This window comes from Hyperolius riggenbachi, chromosome 3 (genome assembly GCF_040937935.1).
Source record: "Hyperolius riggenbachi isolate aHypRig1 chromosome 3, aHypRig1.pri, whole genome shotgun sequence".
Taxonomy (NCBI): Eukaryota; Metazoa; Chordata; class Amphibia; order Anura; family Hyperoliidae; genus Hyperolius; species Hyperolius riggenbachi.
In genome coordinates this window covers 503764961-503788209 of record NC_090648.1, presented here as the reverse complement: position 1 = coordinate 503788209, position 23249 = coordinate 503764961, and the positions used below count along the sequence as shown (strand labels likewise).

The window sequence follows — 23249 nt, the reverse complement described above, 5'->3', positions numbered from 1 at the left end:
GAATAGATTAGCCAGGTGCAGGTGGTGCCCCAGAATAGATTAGCCAGGTGCAGGTGGTGCCTCAGAATAGATTAGCCAGGTGCAGGTGGTGCCCCAGAATAGATTAGCCAGGCGCAGGTGGTGCCCCAGAATAGATTAGCCAGGTGCAGGTGGTGCCTCAGAATAGATTAGCCAGGTACAGGTGGTGCCCCAGAATAGATTAGCCAGGTGCAGGTGGTGCCCCAGAATAGATTAGCCAGGTGCAGGTGGTGCCCCAGAATAGATTAGCCAGGCGCAGGTGGTGCCCCAGAATAGATTAGCCAGGTGCAGGTGGTGCCTCAGAATAGATTAGCCAGGTACAGGTGGTGCCCCAGAATAGATTAGCCAGGTGCAGGTGGTGCCCCAGAATAGATTAGCCAGGTGCAGGTGGTGCCTCAGAATAGATTAGCCAGGTGCAGGTGGTGCCCCAGAATAGATTAGCCAGGTGCAGGTGGTGCCCCAGAATAGATTAGCCAGGTGCAGGTGGTGCCCCAGAATAGATTAGCCAGGTGCAGGTGGTGCCCCAGAATAGATTAGCCAGGTGCAGGTGGTGCCTCAGAATAGATTAGCCAGGTACAGGTGGTGCCCCAGAATAGATTAGCCAGGTGCAGGTGGTGCCCCAGAATAGATTAGCCAGGTGCAGGTGGTGCCTCAGAATAGATTAGCCAGGTGCAGGTGGTGCCCCAGAATAGATTAGCCAGGTGCAGGTGGTGCCCCAGAATAGATTAGCCAGGTGCAGGTGGTGCCCCAGAATAGATTAGCCAGGCGCAGGTGGTGCCCCAGAATAGATTAGCCAGGTGCAGGTGGTGCCTCAGAATAGATTAGCCAGGTACAGGTGGTGCCCCAGAATAGATTAGCCAGGGGCAGGTGGTGCCCCAGAATAGATTAGCCAGGCGCAGGTGGTGCCCCAGAATAGATTAGCCAGGTGCAGGTGGTGCCTCAGAATAGATTAGCCAGGTACAGGTGGTGCCCCAGAATAGATTAGCCAGGTGCAGGTGGTGCCCCAGAATAGATAAGCCAGGTGCAGGTGGTGCCTCAGAATAGATTAGCCAGGTGCAGGTGGTGCCTCAGAATAGATTAGCCAGGTGCAGGTGGTGCCTCAGAATAGATTAGCCAGGTACAGGTGGTGCCCCAGAATAGATTAGCCAGGTGCAGGTGGTGCCTCAGAATAGATTAGCCAGGTGCAGGTGGTGCCCCAGAATAGATTAGCCAGGTGCAGGTGGTGCCCCAGAATAGATTAGCCAGGTGCAGGTGGTGCCCCAGAATAGATTAGCCAGGTGCAGGTGGTGCCCCAGAATAGATTAGCCAGGTGCAGGTGGTGCCCCAGAATAGATTAGCCAGGTGCAGGTGGTGCCTCAGAATAGATTAGCCAGGTGCAGGTGGTGCCCCAGAATAGATTAGCCAGGTGCAGGTGGTGCCCCAGAATAGATTAGCCAGGCGCAGGTGGTGCCCCAGAATAGATTAGCCAGGTGCAGGTGGTGCCCCAGAATAGATTAGCCAGGTGCAGGTGGTGCCCCAGAATAGATTAGCCAGGTGCAGGTGGTGCCTCAGAATAGATTAGCCAGGTGCAGGTGGTGCCCCAGAATAGATTAGCCAGGCGCAGGTGGTGCCCCAGAATAGATTAGCCAGGTGCAGGTGGTGCCTCAGAATAGATTAGCCAGGTACAGGTGGTGCCCCAGAATAGATTAGCCAGGTGCAGGTGGTGCCCCAGAATAGATTAGCCAGGTGCAGGTGGTGCCCCAGAATAGATTAGCCAGGCGCAGGTGGTGCCCCAGAATAGATTAGCCAGGTGCAGGTGGTGCCTCAGAATAGATTAGCCAGGTACAGGTGGTGCCCCAGAATAGATTAGCCAGGTGCAGGTGGTGCCCCAGAATAGATTAGCCAGGTGCAGGTGGTGCCTCAGAATAGATTAGCCAGGTGCAGGTGGTGCCCCAGAATAGATTAGCCAGGTGCAGGTGGTGCCCCAGAATAGATTAGCCAGGTGCAGGTGGTGCCCCAGAATAGATTAGCCAGGTGCAGGTGGTGCCCCAGAATAGATTAGCCAGGTGCAGGTGGTGCCCCAGAATAGATTAGCCAGGTGCAGGTGGTGCCTCAGAATAGATTAGCCAGGTGCAGGTGGTGCCCCAGAATAGATTAGCCAGGTGCAGGTGGTGCCCCAGAATAGATTAGACAGGTGCAGGTGGTGCCTCAGAATAGATTAGCCAGGTGCAGGTGGTGCCTCAGAATAGATTAGCCAGGTGCAGGTGGTGCCCCAGAATAGATTAGCCAGGTGCAGGTGGTGCCCCAGAATAGATTAGCCAGGTGCAGGTGGTGCCCCAGAATAGATTAGCCAGGCGCAGGTGGTGCCCCAGAATAGATTAGCCAGGTGCAGGTGGTGCCCCAGAATAGATTAGCCAGGTGCAGGTGGTGCCCCAGAATAGATTAGTCAGGTGCAGGTGGTGCCCCAGAATAGATTAGCCAGGTGCAGGTGGTGCCCCAGAATAGATTAGCCAGGCGCAGGTGGTGCCCCAGAATAGATTAGCCAGGTGCAGGTGGTGCCCCAGAATAGATTAGCCAGGTGCAGGTGGTGCCCCAGAATAGATTAGTCAGGTGCAGGTGGTGCCCCAGAATAGATTAGCCAGGTGCAGGTGGTGCCCCAGAATAGATTAGCCAGGTGCAGGTGGTGCCTCAGAATAGATTAGCCAGGTGAAGGTGGTGCCCCAGAATAGATTAGCCAGGTGCAGGTGGTGCCTCAGAATAGATTAGCCAGGTACAGGTGGTGCCCCAGAATAGATTAGCCAGGTGCAGGTGGTGCCCCAGAATAGATTAGCCAGGTGCAGGTGGTGCCTCAGAATAGATTAGCCAGGTGCAGGTGGTGCCCCAGAATAGATTAGCCAGGTGCAGGTGGTGCCCCAGAATAGATTAGCCAGGTGAAGGTGGTGCCCCAGAATAGATTAGCCTGGTGCAGGTGGTGCCCCAGAATAGATTAGCCAGGTGCAGGTGGTGCCCCAGAATAGATAAGCCAGGTGCAGGTGGTGCCCCAGAATAGATTAGCCAGGTGCAGGTGGTGCCCCAGAATAGATTAGCCAGGCGCAGGTGGTGCCCCAGAATAGATTAGCCAGGTGCAGGTGGTGCCTCAGAATAGATTAGCCAGGTACAGGTGGTGCCCCAGAATAGATTAGCCAGGTGCAGGTGGTGCCCCAGAATAGATTAGCCAGGTGCAGGTGGTGCCTCAGAATAGATTAGCCAGGTACAGGTGGTGCCCCAGAATAGATTAGCCAGGTGCAGGTGGTGCCCCAGAATAGATTAGCCAGGTGCAGGTGGTGCCCCAGAATAGATTAGCCAGGTGCAGGTGGTGCCCCAGAATAGATTAGCCAGGTGCAGGTGGTGCCCCAGAATAGATTAGCCAGGTGCAGGTGGTGCCTCAGAATAGATTAGCCAGGCGCAGGTGGTGCCCCAGAATAGATTAGCCAGGCGCAGGTGGTGCCCCAGAATAGATTAGCCAGGTGCAGGTGGTGCCTCAGAATAGATTAGCCAGGTACAGGTGGTGCCCCAGAATAGATTAGCCAGGTGCAGGTGGTGCCCCAGAATAGATTAGCCAGGTGCAGGTGGTGCCTCAGAATAGATTAGCCAGGTGCAGGTGGTGCCCCAGAATAGATTAGCCAGGTGCAGGTGGTGCCCCAGAATAGATTAGCCAGGTGCAGGTGGTGCCCCAGAATAGATTAGCCAGGTGCAGGTGGTGCCCCAGAATAGATTAGACAGGTGCAGGTGGTGCCTCAGAATAGATTAGCCAGGTGCAGGTGGTGCCTCAGAATAGATTAGCCAGGTGCAGGTGGTGCCCCAGAATAGATTAGCCAGGTGCAGGTGGTGCCCCAGAATAGATTAGCCAGGTGCAGGTGGTGCCCCAGAATAGATTAGCCAGGTGCAGGTGGTGCCTCAGAATAGATTAGCCAGGTGCAGGTGGTGCCCCAGAATAGATTAGCCAGGTGCAGGTGGTGCCCCAGAATAGATTAGCCAGGCGCAGGTGGTGCCCCAGAATAGATTAGCCAGGTGCAGGTGGTGCCTCAGAATAGATTAGCCAGGTACAGGTGGTGCCCCAGAATAGATTAGCCAGGTGCAGGTGGTGCCCCAGAATAGATTAGCCAGGTGCAGGTGGTGCCCCAGAATAGATTAGCCAGGTGCAGGTGGTGCCCCAGAATAGATTAGCCAGGTGCAGGTGGTGCCCCAGAATAGATTAGCCAGGCGCAGGTGGTGCCCCAGAATAGATTAGCCAGGCGCAGGTGGTGCCCCAGAATAGATTAGCCAGGTGCAGGTGGTGCCTCAGAATAGATTAGCCAGGTACAGGTGGTGCCCCAGAATAGATTAGCCAGGTGCAGGTGGTGCCTCAGAATAGATTAGCCAGGTGCAGGTGGTGCCCCAGAATAGATTAGCCAGGTGCAGGTGGTGCCCCAGAATAGATTAGCCAGGTACAGGTGGTGCCTCAGAATAGATTAGCCAGGTGCAGGTGGTGCCTCAGAATAGATAAGCCAGGTGCAGGTGGTGCCTCAGAATAGATTAGACAGGTGCAGGTGGTGCCACAGAATAGTCAGGTACAGGTGGTGCCCCAGAATAGATTAGCCAGGTGCAGGTGGTGCCTCAGAATAGATTAGCCAGGTACAGGTGGTGCCCCAGAATAGATTAGCCAGGTGCAGGTGGTGCCCCAGAATAGATTAGCCAGGTACAGGTGGTGCCCCAGAATAGATTAGCCAGGTGCAGGTGGTGCCCCAGAATAGATTAGCCAGGTGCAGGTGGTGCCCCAGAATAGATAAGCCAGGTGCAGGTGGTGCCCCAGAATAGATTAGCCAGGTACAGGTGGTGCCCCAGAATAGATTAGCCAGGTGCAGGTGGTGCCCCAGAATAGATAAGCCAGGTGCAGGTGGTGCCCCAGAATAGATTAGCCAGGTTCAGGTGGTGCCTCAGAATAGATTAGCCAGGTGCAGGTGGTGCCTCAGAATAGATTAGCCAGGTGCAGGTGGTGCCTCAGAATAGATTAGCCAGGCGCAGGTGGTGCCCCAGAATAGATTAGCCAGGCGCAGGTGGTGCCCCAGAATAGATTAGCCAGGTGCAGGTGGTGCCTCAGAATAGATTAGCCAGGTACAGGTGGTGCCCCAGAATAGATTAGCCAGGTGCAGGTGGTGCCCCAGAATAGATTAGCCAGGTGCAGGTGGTGCCTCAGAATAGATTAGCCAGGTGCAGGTGGTGCCCCAGAATAGATTAGCCAGGTGCAGGTGGTGCCCCAGAATAGATTAGCCAGGTGCAGGTGGTGCCCCAGAATAGATTAGCCAGGTGCAGGTGGTGCCCCAGAATAGATTAGACAGGTGCAGGTGGTGCCTCAGAATAGATTAGCCAGGTGCAGGTGGTGCCTCAGAATAGATTAGCCAGGTGCAGGTGGTGCCCCAGAATAGATTAGCCAGGTGCAGGTGGTGCCCCAGAATAGATTAGCCAGGTGCAGGTGGTGCCCCAGAATAGATTAGCCAGGTGCAGGTGGTGCCTCAGAATAGATTAGCCAGGTGCAGGTGGTGCCCCAGAATAGATTAGCCAGGTGCAGGTGGTGCCCCAGAATAGATTAGCCAGGCGCAGGTGGTGCCCCAGAATAGATTAGCCAGGTGCAGGTGGTGCCTCAGAATAGATTAGCCAGGTACAGGTGGTGCCCCAGAATAGATTAGCCAGGTGCAGGTGGTGCCCCAGAATAGATTAGCCAGGTGCAGGTGGTGCCCCAGAATAGATTAGCCAGGTGCAGGTGGTGCCCCAGAATAGATTAGCCAGGTGCAGGTGGTGCCCCAGAATAGATTAGCCAGGCGCAGGTGGTGCCCCAGAATAGATTAGCCAGGCGCAGGTGGTGCCCCAGAATAGATTAGCCAGGTGCAGGTGGTGCCTCAGAATAGATTAGCCAGGTACAGGTGGTGCCCCAGAATAGATTAGCCAGGTGCAGGTGGTGCCTCAGAATAGATTAGCCAGGTGCAGGTGGTGCCCCAGAATAGATTAGCCAGGTGCAGGTGGTGCCCCAGAATAGATTAGCCAGGTACAGGTGGTGCCTCAGAATAGATTAGCCAGGTGCAGGTGGTGCCTCAGAATAGATAAGCCAGGTGCAGGTGGTGCCTCAGAATAGATTAGACAGGTGCAGGTGGTGCCACAGAATAGTCAGGTACAGGTGGTGCCCCAGAATAGATTAGCCAGGTGCAGGTGGTGCCTCAGAATAGATTAGCCAGGTACAGGTGGTGCCCCAGAATAGATTAGCCAGGTGCAGGTGGTGCCCCAGAATAGATTAGCCAGGTACAGGTGGTGCCCCAGAATAGATTAGCCAGGTGCAGGTGGTGCCCCAGAATAGATTAGCCAGGTGCAGGTGGTGCCCCAGAATAGATAAGCCAGGTGCAGGTGGTGCCCCAGAATAGATTAGCCAGGTACAGGTGGTGCCCCAGAATAGATTAGCCAGGTGCAGGTGGTGCCCCAGAATAGATAAGCCAGGTGCAGGTGGTGCCCCAGAATAGATTAGCCAGGTACAGGTGGTGCCTCAGAATAGATTAGCCAGGTGCAGGTGGTGCCTCAGAATAGATTAGCCAGGTGCAGGTGGTGCCTCAGAATAGATTAGCCAGGTACAGGTGGTGCCTCAGAATAGATTAGCCAGGTACAGGTGGTGCCTCAGAATAGATTAGCCAGGTACAGGTGGTGCCTCAGAATAGATTAGCCAGGTGAAGGTGGTGCCTCAGAATAGATTAGCCAGGTGCAGGTGGTGCCTCAGAATAGATTAGCCAGGTACAGGTGGTGCCCCAGAATAGATTAGCCAGGTGCAGGTGGTGCCCCAGAATAGATTAGCCAGGTGCAGGTGGTGCCCCAGAATAGATTAGCCAGGTGCAGGTGGTGCCCCAGAATAGATTAGCCAGGTGAAGGTGGTGCCCCAGAATAGATTAGCCAGGTGCAGGTGGTGCCCCAGAATAGATTAGCCAGGTGAAGGTGGTGCCCCAGAATAGATTAGCCAGGTGCAGGTGGTGCCCCAGAATAGATTAGCCAGGTGCAGGTGGTGCCCCAGAATAGATTAGCCAGGTGCAGGTGGTGCCCCAGAATAGATTAGCCAGGTGCAGGTGGTGCCCCAGAATAGATTAGCCAGGTGCAGGTGGTGCCTCAGAATAGATTAGACAGGTGCAGGTGGTGCCCCAGAATAGATTAGCCAGGTGCAGGTGGTGCCCCAGAATAGATTAGCCAGGTGCAGGTGGTGCCTCAGAATAGATTAGCCAGGTGCAGGTGGTGCCCCAGAATAGATTAGCCAGGTGAAGGTGGTGCCCCAGAATAGATTAGCCAGGTGCAGGTGGTGCCCCAGAATAGATTAGCCAGGTACAGGTGGTGCCCCAGAATAGATTAGCCAGGTGCAGGTGGTGCCCCAGAATAGATTAGCCAGGTGAAGGTGGTGCCCCAGAATAGATTAGCCAGGTGCAGGTGGTGCCCCAGAATAGATTAGCCAGGTGCAGGTGGTGCCCCAGAATAGATTAGCCAGGTGCAGGTGGTGCCTCAGAATAGATTAGCCAGGTACAGGTGGTGCCCCAGAATAGATTAGCCAGGTGCAGGTGGTGCCCCAGAATAGATTAGCCAGGTGCAGGTGGTGCCACAGAATAGATAGCCAGGTACAGGTGGTGCCCCAGAATAGATTAGCCAGGTGCAGGTGGTGCCACAGAATAGATAGCCAGGTACAGGTGGTGCCCCAGAATAGATTAGCCTGGTGCAGGTGGTGCCCCAGAATAGATTAGCCAGGTGAAGGTGGTGCCCCAGAATAGATTAGCCAGGTGCAGGTGGTGCCCCAGAATAGATTAGCCAGGTGAAGGTGGTGCCCCAGAATAGATTAGCCTGGTGCAGGTGGTGCCCCAGAATAGATTAGCCAGGTGCAGGTGGTGCCCCAGAATAGATTAGCCAGGTGCAGGTGGTGCCCCAGAATAGATTAGCCAGGTGCAGGTGGTGCCCCAGAATAGATTAGCCAGGTGCAGGTGGTGCCTCAGAATAGATAAGCCAGGTGCAGGTGGTGCCTCAGAATAGATAAGCCAGGTGCAGGTGGTGCCTCAGAATAGATTAGCCAGGTGCAGGTGGTGCCCCAGAATAGATTAGCCAGGTACAGGTGGTGCCTCAGAATAGATTAGACAGGTGCAGGTGGTGCCTCAGAATAGTCAGGTACAGGTGGTGCCCCAGAATAGATTAGCCAGGTACAGGTGGTGCCCCAGAATAGATAAGCCAGGTGCAGGTGGTGCCCCAGAATAGATAAGCCAGGTGCAGGTGGTGCCCCAGAATAGATTAGCCAGGTGCAGGTGGTGCCACAGAATAGATTAGCCAGGTGCAGGTGGTGCCCCAGAATAGATAAGCCAGGTGCAGGTGGTGCCTCAGAATAGATTAGCCAGGTGCAGGTGGTGCCCCAGAATAGATTAGCCAGGTGCAGGTGGTGCCCCAGAATAGATAAGCCAGGTGCAGGTGGTGCCCCAGAATAGATAAGCCAGGTGCAGGTGGTGCCCCAGAATAGATTAGCCAGGTGCAGGTGGTGCCACAGAATAGATTAGCCAGGTACAGGTGGTGCCCCAGAATAGATTAGACAGGTGCAGGTGGTGCCCCAGAATAGATTAGCCAGGTGCAGGTGGTGCCACAGAATAGATAAGCCAGGTGCAGGTGGTGCCTCAGAATAGATTAGCCAGGTGCAGGTGGTGCCCCAGAATAGATTAGCCAGGTGCAGGTGGTGCCACAGAATAGATAAGCCAGGTGCAGGTGGTGCCCCAGAATAGATTAGCCAGGTGCAGGTGGTGCCACAGAATAGATTAGCCAGGTACAGGTGGTGCCCCAGGATAGATTAGACAGGTGCAGGTGGTGCCCCAGAATAGATTAGCCAGGTGCAGGTGGTGCCCCAGAATAGATAAGCCAGGTGCAGGTGGTGCCTCAGAATAGATTAGCCAGGTGCAGGTGGTGCCTCAGAATAGATTAGCCAGGTACAGGTGGTGCCTCAGAATAGATTAGACAGGTGCAGGTGGTGCCTCAGAATAGTCAGGTACAGGTGGTGCCCCAGAATAGATTAGCCAGGTGCAGGTGGTGCCTCAGAATAGATTAGCCAGGTACAGGTGGTGCCCCAGAATAGATTAGCCAGGTGCAGGTGGTGCCCCAGAATAGATTAGCCAGGTGCAGGTGGTGCCCCAGAATAGATTAGCCAGGTGCAGGTGGTGCCTCAGAATAGATTAGCCAGGTGCAGGTGGTGCCTCAGAATAGATTAGCCAGGTACAGGTGGTGCCCCAGAATAGATTAGCCAGGTGAAGGTGGTGCCCCAGAATAGATTAGCCAGGTGCAGGTGGTGCCACAGAATAGATTAGCCAGGTGCAGGTGGTGCCCCAGAATAGATTAGCCAGGTGCAGGTGGTGCCTCAGAATAGATTAGCCAGGTACAGGTGGTGCCCCAGAATAGATTAGCCAGGTGCAGGTGGTGCCCCAGAATAGATTAGCCAGGTGCAGGTGGTGCCCCAGAATAGATTAGCCAGGTGCAGGTGGTGCCTCAGAATAGATTAGCCAGGTGCAGGTGGTGCCTCAGAATAGATTAGCCAGGTACAGGTGGTGCCCCAGAATAGATTAGCCAGGTGCAGGTGGTGCCCCAGAATAGATTAGCCAGGTGCAGGTGGTGCCCCAGAATAGATTAGCCAGGTACAGGTGGTGCCCCAGAATAGATTAGCCAGGTGCAGGTGGTGCCTCAGAATAGATTAGACAGGTGCAGGTGGTGCCACAGAATAGTCAGGTACAGGTGGTGCCCCAGAATAGATTAGCCAGGTGCAGGTGGTGCCTCAGAATAGATTAGCCAGGTACAGGTGGTGCCCCAGAATAGATTAGCCAGGTGCAGGTGGTGCCTCAGAATAGATTAGCCAGGTGCAGGTGGTGCCCCAGAATAGATTAGCCAGGTGCAGGTGGTGCCCCAGAATAGATTAGCCAGGTGCAGGTGGTGCCTCAGAATAGATTAGCCAGGTGCAGGTGGTGCCTCAGAATAGATAAGCCAGGTGCAGGTGGTGCCTCAGAATAGATTAGCCTGGTGCAGGTGGTGCCCCAGAATAGATTAGCCAGGTACAGGTGGTGCCCCAGAATAGATTAGCCAGGTACAGGTGGTGCCACAGAATAGTCAGGTACAGGTGGTGCCCCAGAATAGATTAGCCAGGTGCAGGTGGTGCCCCAGAATAGATTAGCCAGGTGCAGGTGGTGCCCCAGAATAGATTAGCCAGGTGCAGGTGGTGCCTCAGAATAGATTAGCCAGGTACAGGTGGTGCCCCAGAATAGATTAGCCAGGTGCAGGTGGTGCCCCAGAATAGATTAGCCAGGTGCAGGTGGTGCCTCAGAATAGATTAGCCAGGTGCAGGTGGTGCCCCAGAATAGATTAGCCAGGTGCAGGTGGTGCCCCAGAATAGATTAGCCAGGTGCAGGTGGTGCCCCAGAATAGATTAGCCAGGTGCAGGTGGTGCCTCAGAATAGATTAGCCAGGTGCAGGTGGTGCCCCAGAATAGATTAGCCAGGTACAGGTGGTGCCCCAGAATAGATAAGCCAGGTGCAGGTGGTGCCCCAGAATAGATTAGCCAGGTGCAGGTGGTGCCCCAGAATAGATAAGCCAGGTGCAGGTGGTGCCCCAGAATAGATTAGCCAGGTGCAGGTGGTGCCACAGAATAGATTAGCCAGGTGCAGGTGGTGCCCCAGAATAGATAAGCCAGGTGCAGGTGGTGCCCCAGAATAGATTAGCCAGGTGCAGGTGGTGCCCCAGAATAGATAAGCCAGGTGCAGGTGGTGCCCCAGAATAGATTAGCCAGGTGCAGGTGGTGCCACAGAATAGATTAGCCAGGTGCAGGTGGTGCCCCAGAATAGATAAGCCAGGTGCAGGTGGTGCCCCAGAATAGATAAGTCAGGTGCAGGTGGTGCCCCAGAATAGATTAGCCAGGTGCAGGTGGTGCCTCAGAATAGATTAGCCAGGTGCAGGTGGTGCCTCAGAATAGATAAGCCAGGTGCAGGTGGTGCCTCAGAATAGATTAGACAGGTGCAGGTGGTGCCACAGAATAGTCAGGTACAGGTGGTGCCCCAGAATAGATTAGCCAGGTGCAGGTGGTGCCTCAGAATAGATTAGCCAGGTACAGGTGGTGCCCCAGAATAGATTAGCCAGGTGCAGGTGGTGCCCCAGAATAGATTAGCCAGGTGCAGGTGGTGCCCCAGAATAGATTAGCCAGGTGCAGGTGGTGCCTCAGAATAGATTAGCCAGGTGCAGGTGGTGCCTCAGAATAGATTAGCCAGGTGCAGGTGGTGCCCCAGAATAGATTAGCCAGGTGAAGGTGGTGCCCCAGAATAGATTAGCCAGGTGCAGGTGGTGCCTCAGAATAGATTAGCCAGGTACAGGTGGTGCCCCAGAATAGATTAGCCAGGTGCAGGTGGTGCCCCAGAATAGATTAGCCAGGTGCAGGTGGTGCCCCAGAATAGATTAGCCAGGTGCAGGTGGTGCCTCAGAATAGATTAGCCAGGTGCAGGTGGTGCCTCAGAATAGATTAGCCAGGTACAGGTGGTGCCCCAGAATAGATTAGCCAGGTGCAGGTGGTGCCCCAGAATAGATTAGCCAGGTGCAGGTGGTGCCCCAGAATAGATTAGCCAGGTACAGGTGGTGCCCCAGAATAGATTAGCCAGGTGCAGGTGGTGCCTCAGAATAGATTAGACAGGTGCAGGTGGTGCCACAGAATAGTCAGGTACAGGTGGTGCCCCAGAATAGATTAGCCAGGTGCAGGTGGTGCCTCAGAATAGATTAGCCAGGTACAGGTGGTGCCCCAGAATAGATTAGCCAGGTGCAGGTGGTGCCTCAGAATAGATTAGCCAGGTGCAGGTGGTGCCTCAGAATAGATAAGCCAGGTGCAGGTGGTGCCTCAGAATAGATTAGACAGGTGCAGGTGGTGCCACAGAATAGATTAGCCAGGTGCAGGTGGTGCCTCAGAATAGATTAGCCAGGTACAGGTGGTGCCCCAGAATAGATTAGCCAGGTGCAGGTGGTGCCCCAGAATAGATTAGCCAGGTGCAGGTGGTGCCCCAGAATAGATTAGCCAGGTGCAGGTGGTGCCTCAGAATAGATTAGCCAGGTGCAGGTGGTGCCTCAGAATAGATTAGCCAGGTACAGGTGGTGCCCCAGAATAGATTAGCCAGGTGCAGGTGGTGCCCCAGAATAGATTAGCCAGGTGCAGGTGGTGCCCCAGAATAGATTAGCCAGGTGCAGGTGGTGCCTCAGAATAGATTAGCCAGGTGCAGGTGGTGCCCCAGAATAGATTAGCCAGGTGAAGGTGGTGCCCCAGAATAGATTAGCCAGGTGCAGGTGGTGCCTCAGAATAGATTAGCCAGGTACAGGTGGTGCCCCAGAATAGATTAGCCAGGTGCAGGTGGTGCCCCAGAATAGATTAGCCAGGTGCAGGTGGTGCCCCAGAATAGATTAGCCAGGTGCAGGTGGTGCCTCAGAATAGATTAGCCAGGTACAGGTGGTGCCCCAGAATAGATTAGCCAGGTGCAGGTGGTGCCCCAGAATAGATTAGCCAGGTGCAGGTGGTGCCCCAGAATAGATTAGCCAGGTGCAGGTGGTGCCTCAGAATAGATTAGACAGGTACAGGTGGTGCCCCAGAATAGATTAGCCAGGTGCAGGTGGTGCCTCAGAATAGATTAGCCAGGTACAGGTGGTGCCCCAGAATAGATTAGCCAGGTGCAGGTGGTGCCCCAGAATAGATTAGCCAGGTGCAGGTGGGGCCCCAGAATAGATTAGCCAGGTGCAGGTGGTGCCTCAGAATAGATTAGCCAGGTGCAGGTGGTGCCCCAGAATAGATTAGCCAGGTACAGGTGGTGCCCCAGAATAGATAAGCCAGGTGCAGGTGGTGCCCCAGAATAGATTAGCCAGGTGCAGGTGGTGCCCCAGAATAGATAAGCCAGGTGCAGGTGGTGCCCCAGAATAGATTAGCCAGGTGCAGGTGGTGCCACAGAATAGATTAGCCAGGTGCAGGTGGTGCCCCAGAATAGATAAGCCAGGTGCAGGTGGTGCCCCAGAATAGATTAGCCAGGTGCAGGTGGTGCCCCAGAATAGATAAGCCAGGTGCAGGTGGTGCCCCAGAATAGATTAGCCAGGTGCAGGTGGTGCCACAGAATAGATTAGCCAGGTGCAGGTGGTGCCCCAGAATAGATAAGCCAGGTGCAGGTGGTGCCCCAGAATAGATAGGTCAGGTACAGGTGGTGCCCCAGAATAGATTAGCCAGGTGCAGGTGGTGCCACAGAATAGTCAGGTACAGGTGGTGCCCCAGAATAGATTAGCCAGGTACAGGTGGTGCCCCAGAATAGATTAGCCAGGTGCAGGTGGTGCCCCAGAATAGATAAGCCAGGTGCAGGTGGTGCCCCAGAATAGATTAGCCAGGTGCAGGTGGTGCCCCAGAATAGATAAGCCAGGTGCAGGTGGTGCCCCAGAATAGATTAGCCAGGTGCAGGTGGTGCCCCAGAATAGATAAGCCAGGTGCAGGTGGTGCCCCAGAATAGATTAGCCAGGTGCAGGTGGTGCCCCAGAATAGATAAGCCAGGTGCAGGTGGTGCCCCAGAATAGATTAGCCAGGTACAGGTGGTGCCCCAGAATAGATTAGCCAGGTGCAGGTGGTGCCCCAGAATAGATAAGCCAGGTGCAGGTGGTGCCCCAGAATAGATTAGCCAGGTACAGGTGGTGCCCCAGAATAGATTAGCCAGGTGCAGGTGGTGCCCCAGAATAGATTAGCCAGGTGCAGGTGGTGCCTCAGAATAGATTAGCCAGGTGCAGGTGGTGCCCCAGAATAGATTAGCCAGGTACAGGTGGTGCCCCAGAATAGATAAGCCAGGTGCAGGTGGTGCCCCAGAATAGATTAGCCAGGTGCAGGTGGTGCCCCAGAATAGATAAGCCAGGTGCAGGTGGTGCCCCAGAATAGATTAGCCAGGTGCAGGTGGTGCCCCAGAATAGATTAGCCAGGTGCAGGTGGTGGCCCAGAATAGATTAGCCAGGTACAGGTGGTGCCCCAGAATAGATTAGCCAGGTGCAGGTGGTGCCCCAGAATAGATTAGCCAGGTGCAGGTGGTGCCCCAGAATAGATTAGCCAGGTGCAGGTGGTGCCCCAGAATAGATTAGCCAGGTGCAGGTGGTGCCCCAGAATAGATTAGCCAGGTGCAGGTGGTGCCTCAGAATAGATTAGACAGGTGCAGGTGGTGCCCCAGAATAGATAAGCCAGGTGCAGGTGGTGCCCCAGAATAGATAAGCCAGGTGCAGGTGGTGCCCCAGAATAGATTAGCCAGGTACAGGTGGTGCCCCAGAATAGATTAGCCAGGTGCAGGTGGTGCCCCAGAATAGATAAGCCAGGTGCAGGTGGTGCCCCAGAATAGATTAGACAGGTACAGGTGGTGCCCCAGAATAGATTAGCCAGGTGCAGGTGTTGCCCCAGAATAGATTAGCCAGGTGCAGGTGGTGCCCCAGAATAGATTAGCCAGGTGAAGGTGGTGCCCCAGAATAGATTAGCCAGGTGCAGGTGGTGCCCCAGAATAGATTAGCCAGGTGCAGGTGGTGCCTCAGAATAGATTAGCCAGGTGCAGGTGGTGCCCCAGAATAGATTAGCCAGGTACAGGTGGTGCCCCAGAATAGATAAGCCAGGTGCAGGTGGTGCCCCAGAATAGATTAGCCAGGTGCAGGTGGTGCCCCAGAATAGATTAGCCAGGTGCAGGTGGTGCCCCAGAATAGATTAGCCAGGTACAGGTGGTGCCCCAGAATAGATAAGCCAGGTGCAGGTGGTGCCCCAGAATAGATAAGCCAGGTGCAGGTGGTGCCCCAGAATAGATTAGCCTGGTGCAGGTGGTGCCCCAGAATAGATTAGCCAGGTGCAGGTGGTGCCTCAGAATAGATTAGCCAGGTACAGGTGGTGCCCCAGAATAGATAAGCCAGGTGCAGGTGGTGTCCCAGAATAGATTAGCCAGGTGCAGGCGGTGCCCCAGACTAGATTAGCCAGGTGTAGGTGGTGCCCCAGAATAGATTAGCCAGGTGAAGGTGGTGCCCCAGAATAGATTAGCCAGGTGCAGGTGGTGCCCCAGAATAGATTAGCCAGGTGCAGGTGGTGCCTCAGAATAGATTAGCCAGGTGCAGGTGGTGCCCCAGAATAGATTAGCCAGGTGCAGGTGGTGCCCCAGAATAGATTAGCCAGGTGAAGGTGGTGCCCCAGAATAGATAAGCCAGGTGCAGGTGGTGCCCCAGAATAGATTAGCCAGGTGAAGGTGGTGCCCCAGAATAGATTAGCCAGGTGCAGGTGGTGCCCCAGAATAGATTAGCCAGGTGCAGGTGGTGCCCCAGAATAGATTAGCCAGGTGAAGGTGGTGCCTCAGAATAGATTAGCCAGGTGAAGGTGGTGCCCCAGAATAGATAAGCCAGGTGCAGGTGGTGCCCCAGAATAGATTAGCCAGGTGAAGGTGGTGCCCCAGAATAGATTAGCCAGGTGCAGGTGGTGCCCCAGAATAGATTAGCCAGGTGCAGGTGGTGCCTCAGAATAGATTAGCCAGGTGCAGGTGGTGCCTCAGAATAGATTAGCCTGGTGCAGGTGGTGCCCCAGAATAGATAAGCCAGGTGCAGGTGGTGCCTCAGAATAGATAAGCCAGGTGCAGGTGGTGCCCCAGAATAGATAAGCCAGGTGCAGGTGGTGCCCCAGAATAGATTAGCCTGGTGCAGGTGGTGCCCCAGAATAGATAAGCCAGGTGCAGGTGGTGCCCCAGAATAGATAAGCCAGGTGCAGGTGGTGCCCCAGAATAGATTAGCCAGGTGCAGGTGGTGCCTCAGAATAGATAAGCCAGGTGCAGGTGGTGCCCCAGAATAGATAAGCCAGGTGCAGGTGGTGCCCCAGAATAGATTAGCCAGGTGCAGGTGGTGCCACAGAATAGATAGCCAGGTACAGGTGGTGCCCCAGAATAGATTAGCCAGGTGCAGGTGGTGCCCCAGAATAGATTAGCCAGGTGAAGGTGGTGCCTCAGAATAGATTAGCCAGGTGCAGGTGGTGCCCCAGAATAGATTAGCCAGGTGCAGGTGGTGCCCCAGAATAGATTAGCCAGGTGCAGGTGGTGCCACAGAATAGATAGCCAGGTACAGGTGGTGCCCCAGAATAGATTAGCCAGGTGCAGGTGGTGCCCCAGAATAGATTAGCCAGGTGAAGGTGGTGCCTCAGAATAGATTAGCCAGGTGAAGGTGGTGCCCCAGAATAGATTAGCCAGGTGCAGGTGGTGCCCCAGAATAGATTAGCCAGGTGCAGGTGGTGCCACAGAATAGATAGCCAGGTACAGGTGGTGCCCCAGAATAGATTAGCCAGGTGCAGGTGGTGCCCCAGAATAGATTAGCCAGGTGCAGGTGGTGCCCCAGAATAGATTAGCCAGGTGCAGGTGGTGCCCCAGAATAGATTAGCCTGGTGCAGGTGGTGCCCCAGAATAGATTAGCCAGGTGAAGGTGGTGCCCCAGAATAGATTAGCCAGGTGCAGGTGGTGCCACAGAATAGATAGCCAGGTACAGGTGGTGCCCCAGAATAGATTAGCCAGGTGCAGGTGGTGCCCCAGAATAGATTAGCCAGGTGCAGGTGGTGCCACAGAATAGATAGCCAGGTACAGGTGGTGCCCCAGAATAGATTAGCCAGGTGCAGGTGGTGCCACAGAATAGATAGCCAGGTACAGGTGGTGCCCCAGAATAGATTAGCCTGGTGCAGGTGGTGCCCCAGAATAGATTAGCCAGGTGAAGGTGGTGCCCCAGAATAGATTAGCCAGGTGCAGGTGGTGCCACAGAATAGATAGCCAGGTACAGGTGGTGCCCCAGAATAGATTAGCCAGGTGCAGGTGGTGCCCCAGAATAGATTAGCCAGGTGCAGGTGGTGCCCCAGAATAGATTAGCCAGGTGAAGGTGGTGCCCCAGAATAGATTAGCCAGGTGCAGGTGGTGCCCCAGAATAGATTAGCCAGGTGCAGGTGGTGCCCCAGAATAGATTAGCCAGGTGCAGGTGGTGCCCCAGAATAGATTAGCCAGGTGCAGGTGGTGCCCCAGAATAGATTAGCCAGGTGCAGGTGGTGCCCCAGAATAGATTAGCCAGGTGCAGGTGGTGCCCCAGAATAGATTAGCCAGGTACAGGTGGTGCCCCAGAATAGATTAGCCAGGTGCAGGTGGTGCCTCAGAATAGATTAGCCAGGTGCAGGTGGTGCCCCAGAATAGATTAGCCAGGTGAAGGTGGTGCCCCAGAATAGATTAGCCAGGTGCAGGTGGTGCCCCAGAATAGATTAGCCAGGTACAGGTGGTGCCCCAGAATAGATTAGCCAGGTGCAGGTGGTGCCTCAGAATAGATTAGCCAGGTGCAGGTGGTGCCCCAGAATAGATAAGCCAGGTGCAGGTGGTGCCCCAGAATAGATTAGCCAGGTGAAGGTGGTGCCCCAGAATAGATTAGCCAGGTGCAGGTGGTGCCCCAGAATAGATTAGCCAGGTGCAGGTGGTGCCTCAGAATAGATTAGCCAGGTGCAGGTGGTGCCTCAGAATAGATAAGCCAGGTGCAGGTGGTGCCCCAGAATAGATTAGCCAGGTGCAGGTGGTGCCCCAGAATAGATTAGCCAGGTACAGGTGGTGCCTCAGAATAGATTAGCCAGGTGCAGGTGGTGCCTCAGAATAGATTAGCCAGGTGCAGGTTTTGCCTCAGAATAGATTAGCCAGGTGCAGGTGGTGCCCCAGAATAGATTAGCCAGGTGCAGGTGGTGCCCCAGAATAGATTAGCCAGGTGCAGGTGGTGCCTCAGAATAGATTAGCCAGGTGCAGGTGGTGCCCCAGAATAGATTAGCCAGGTACAGGTGTTCGCTGCGTCTTCCCGCTATGGTTACTTCCGCTTGCAACTCACTGACGTCATAAGAGGCTATCGGGTAACCATGGCAACAGGACGCGAGGCGGCGACGGAGAGCCCGAACAGGAAGAGAGCCCAGCGATAGGAGTCCACGCAGGAACGGGGCTCGTGCCTCCGAGCCTGCCCTGCCCGACACTGATTCTCCTGGGGGTGAGATCCGCCATTTTGCCTGCCAGCTGCCAATGTACCCTCAGGGGTCCGCGGACCCCAGATTGAGAACCACTGCTCTACACCGTCCTCCGCCTCCTGGATGCACAATCAAACGGCGGTGTACCGCCATACCGGTATACTGCGGCAACCCTATTGTGAGGTTTAAATATGACTGCAAAATTAAATGTTGCACCAAGAAGCTTTTGCATGGTCTGGCCTATTTCAATTCTCATATCTGTTTTCTTCCCAGGATTCCGCTGCCAAATCTCCCACATCGTGGGGGTACTGGGGTAGCTGGGGCAAGTCCCTAATATCTACTGCTACAGCCACTGTGGCCACTGTAGGTGAGTATGTCTGCTAAGCCTTCGCATGCCATCATGTGAACCTCAGCACTTGCTGAACATGTTTTCACAGGAGCTCAGGGCAAGCCCGTCATACCAGACTGGAGCCAGAGTAACAGCAGCTGCTGCCTTACAAGTGGAACTCGGAAAATTAGAATATTGTGCAAAAGTCCATTTATTTCAGTAATTCAGCTTCAAAGGTGAAGCTAATCTATGAAATAGAAACCCTTTGCAGGTGTTTTGGATGAATTAGCTGATTAGAGTCTGACAATTTGAGCCGAGAATATTAAACATTTTCACAATGGCCTCAATTCACTAAGATCATGCTGGAGATAATAAGGCAAGAGAAAACTTACCTCCACACAGTGAGAGAGTTATCTTATCTCTTCATTCCTTAAGTTACCTCTCCTGTAGTTAATCTACCTCCTCTGTAGTTAATTTACCTCCTCTGTAGTTATTTTCACATGCAGCTAATTAACAGCCTGTCTTTAACTCTGGAGTTATTTTAAGGATTGGAGAGTTAATTTAAAGACAGAAGAGTTAACTTTAGGCTTGCCTAAGGTAAAATGTTTCCTGAATACTACATGCCTTATCACCATGGTAACAACTCTAGAAGAGTTATTAAAGACAGGAGATAAGTTTAGTGAATTGAGGCCATTATTATAATGGTCTGAGATTGCTTTTGGGGTTCTCATAAGCTGTAAGGGCCCTTTTCCACTAGCAAGTGCGATCACAAATTCAAATCACCCGCGCTTGCGATCACGCAAGCTCCTTTTGCCACAGTCCGCTTTCCTGACGGCGGTACAGCGGAACGCAATCACATTTCGGGAAAAAACTAATCGAGATCAAAGCGCCGTAGTGGAAAATGAGCGCCGCGGTTTACATGTTATCGCGGTGCTCTAGTGATTAGAAAAACGTCTGGAAAAGGGCCCTAAGCCATAATCATCAAAATGATAACAAATAAAGGATTGAAATATCTCGCTTTGCATGTAATCAGTCTACTTCATATATTCGTTTCACTTTTTCAGTTGAATTACTAAAATTGCACAATAGTCTAATTTGTCGAGTTTCACTTGTATAGGATATAGCAAGCTTAAAGTGTAACTGTCAGGCATAAAATAAAAAATCAATTCTTTATTTTTATCTGGTAAACAGGTAATAAGGATGCTAACCAGGCAATCCAAAAGTTAAAATCTCTATTACTTTTCTTGCTGATAAATGATTATTCCCCAGTTTACCTGACTCTTATTTGGTACGTTGCCGTAAAAAGGAAGTTGCAGTGCGTGCTGGGTTGTCCTTTTTTGCTTCTGTGCATTAGTTTAGTCTGAGGGAAAATAAAGAAGCAAAAAAAGACAACCCAGCATGCCCTGCAACTTCCTTTGTGCGGCAACGTACCAAATAAGAGTCAGGTAAACTGGGGAATGATCATTTATAAACAAGAAAAGTAATAGAGATTTTAACTTTTGGTTTGCCTGGTTAGCATCCTTATTACTTGTTTTCCAGGTAAAGATAAAGAATTGATTTTTGATTTTATGCCCGACAGTTACACTTTAAAGGACAAATGAAGTAAGAGGAATATGGAGGCTGCCATATTTTTTTTCTGTTAAACAATACCACTTGCCTGGCAGCCCTGCTGATCTATTTGGCTGCAGTAGGGTCTGAATCACACCAGAAACAAGCATGCAGCTAATCTTGTGACATCTGACGATAATGTCAGAAACTCCTGATCTGCTGCATGCTTGTTCAGGGTCTATAGCTAGACGTATTAGAGGCAGAGGATCAGCAGGATAGCCAGGCAACTGGTATTGCTTAAAAGGTAATAAATATGGCAGCCTCCATATCACTCTTGCTACAGTTGTCCTTTAACCTCTTTCCGCCCGCGTCACGCCGATGGGCGTGGCCGCGGCGGCAGCCCCAGGACCGCCTAACGCCAATTGGCATAAAGTCCTGGGGCTGTAATTTGCATGAGATCGCGCACACGCCGCGCGCGCATCTCATGCTCGGAGGGCGGAGCTCCGCCCCCTCTTCAGTCTCCGAGCGGCTATTGCCGCTCGGGAGACTGTTAGACGGCATGATCGCCGTCTATTTACACTGTGCAGCGCTGCGATCAGCAGCAGCGCTGCACTGGGGACAGCTGTGTGACACGGCTGTCCCCCTGGGGGACAAGAGAGCGATCGGCTCTCATAGGGTGAAGCCTATGAGAGCTGATCGCCATGATTGGCTGGCTGGGGGGAGGGAGGGAGGGAAGGGGTTTAAAGGAACAGGTTTGTTTGTTTTTTAAATCACTAACAAAAATATTGATAAAAAAAAATAAATAAATAAACATGGGGGAGTGATCAGACCCCACCAACAGAGAGCTCTGTTGGTGGGGAGAAAAAAGAGGGAGGGAATCACTTGTGTGCTATGTTGTGCGGCCCTGTAGCTTGGCCTTAAAGCTGCAGTGGCCTTTTTTACTAAAAATTGCCTGGTCACTAGGGGGTTTAGCCCTGCATTCCTCAAGAGGTTAAGAATTCCTGCAGTTATTCTATATCATTCATTCTCAGACACTAGACAAGGAAGTCTGTTTGATATGGGCATTTTGTAAATATTGTACTGTATGTATAATCTCAAACTCTCTCAGCCCTTTAAAACTCTTGCATTTTTATTGTGTCGTGTATGTACTTGGTTAATGGAATACGACTTTCATGTAAACAGGCCATGGAATCTCTACGGCCATTGAGAAGGCAGAGAGCACTCTGGGAGTTCCGAGTCCTGTAGAGTTGTCCTTCAAGGACCGGGTTGAAGCTGCTGAAGGCAAGTGACATACCTGCTGTCGTTTCTACATGCTTACTATTTATGATGTGGAAATGTTATTATATTCCATACATAAACACCACCGACATTACAGAGTTATTATACTATTTGTTTGCAATATTAGTCATAATAGAGCTGAAGTGACGTGTGGCGTGATGTGATAAACATTCTTATCATATTTATAAAGCGCCAACATACACTCACCTAAAGGATTATTAGGACCCCCATACTAATACGGTGTTTGACCCCCTTTCGCCTTCAGAACTGCCTTAATTCTGCATGGCATTGATTCAACAAGGTGCTGAAAGCATTCTTTAGAAATGTTGGCCCATATTGATAGGATAGCATCTTGCAGTTGATGGAGATTTGTGGGATGCACATCCAGGGCACGAAGCTCCCGTTCCATCACACCCCAAAGATGCTCTATTGGGTTGAGATCTGGTGACTGTGGCGGCCATTTTAGTACAGTGAACTTATTGTCATGTTTAAGCAACCAATTTGAAATGATTGGAGCTTTGTGACATGGTGCATTATCCTGCTGGAAGCAGCCATCAGAGGATGGGTACATGGTGGTCATGAAGGAATGGACATGGTCAGAAACAATGCTCAGGTAGCCCGTGGCATTTAAACGATGCCCAATTGGCACTAAGGGGCCTAATGAAAAATCCCCCACACCATTACACCACCACCAGCCTGCACAGTGGTAACAAGGCATGATGGATCCATGTTCTCACTCTGTTTATGCCAAATTCTGACTCTATCGAGACTCATCAGACCAGGCAACATTTTTCCAGTCTTCAACTGTCCAATTTTGGTGAGCTCGTGCAAACTGTAGCCTCTTTTTCCTATTTGTAGTGGAGATGAGTGGTACCAGGTGGTGTCTTCTGCTGTTGTAACCCATCCGCCTCGAGGTTGTGCGTGTTGTGGCTTCACAAATGCTTTGCTGCATACCTCAGTTGTCAATGTTGCTCTTCTATCAGCTTGAATCAGTCGGCCCATTCTCCTCTGACCTCTAGCATCAACAAGGCTTTTTCGTCCACAGGACTGCCGCATACTGGATGTTTTCCCTTTTCACACCATTCTTTGTAAACCATAGAAATGGTTGTGCGTGAAAATCCCAGTAACTGAGCAGATTGTGAAATACTCAGACCGGCCCGTCTGGCACCAACAACCATGCCACGCTCAAAATTGCTTAAATCACCTTTCTTTCCCATTCTGACATTCAGTTTGGAGTTCAGGGGATTGTCTTGACCAAGGCCACACCCCTAAATGCATTTAAGCAGCTGCCATGTGATTGGTTGATTAGATAATTGAATTAATGAGAAATTGGACAGGTGTTCCTAATAATCCTTTAGGTGAGTGTATTAAATAGTGCTGAACAATGATACGAAGGATGACAAATGTAACCTAACAAGGTTATACAACCATAGGACAGATTTAAGATTATTTCTTGAGATACAATTGTTTATCTGTTAAGTTTATTTTCACTTCAGGTTTACTTTAGAGCAGGGGTAGGGAAGCTATAGCTCAGGAGCCAGATGTGGCACTTTTGATGGCTGCATCTGGCTCACAGACAAATCAGTAGGGGTTGATTCTGAGCAGCGCAGCTTAGTGTGGCAGCGCAAGTAACATTTTCAAAGTAGGCATGCTACTGCTGTAGCATGCGCTGATAACTTACTTGCGCTACCCCAAAACTAACAGCTGCTCCAATTTGTCCCACTCTAGACGCTTTCAGGTCCGGCGACTTTGTAGAACGAGATCCCTGTACTTTGATTGGCCCAATAGGGTGCCTGTCACTTGATGATGTTGCTGAAACCCAAGAGAAGCTGAAGACATGTCTGACATTTCCGCTGCCCGGTGGACCAACTGTATACACATCACCATGGCAACAGGGACCTGAGCCATACTGTCCCAGTTTGAAACATATTGTATGGCTCTCATTTTACATACATTTTAAAATGTGTGGCGTTTATGGCTGTCTCAGACAAAAAGGTTCCTGACCCCTGCTATAGAGCATAATTGAGCGGC

The 23249-nt window shown here is 52.4% G+C and overlaps 1 protein-coding gene across 2 annotated transcripts in view; it reads left to right on the top strand.

Annotated features, from left to right (window-relative positions):
• The window catches only part of FAM114A2 (family with sequence similarity 114 member A2), an 83470-nt gene that overhangs the window by 13608 nt on the left and 46613 nt on the right, over positions 1-23249 (top strand). For both annotated transcript variants that reach the window (XM_068278336.1, XM_068278337.1), the window contains exons 3-4: positions 18338-18431; positions 21123-21221. In XM_068278336.1, the coding sequence (XP_068134437.1) occupies positions 18338-18431; positions 21123-21221 (193 nt within the window). The remainder of the gene's footprint in view (positions 1-18337; positions 18432-21122; positions 21222-23249) is intronic.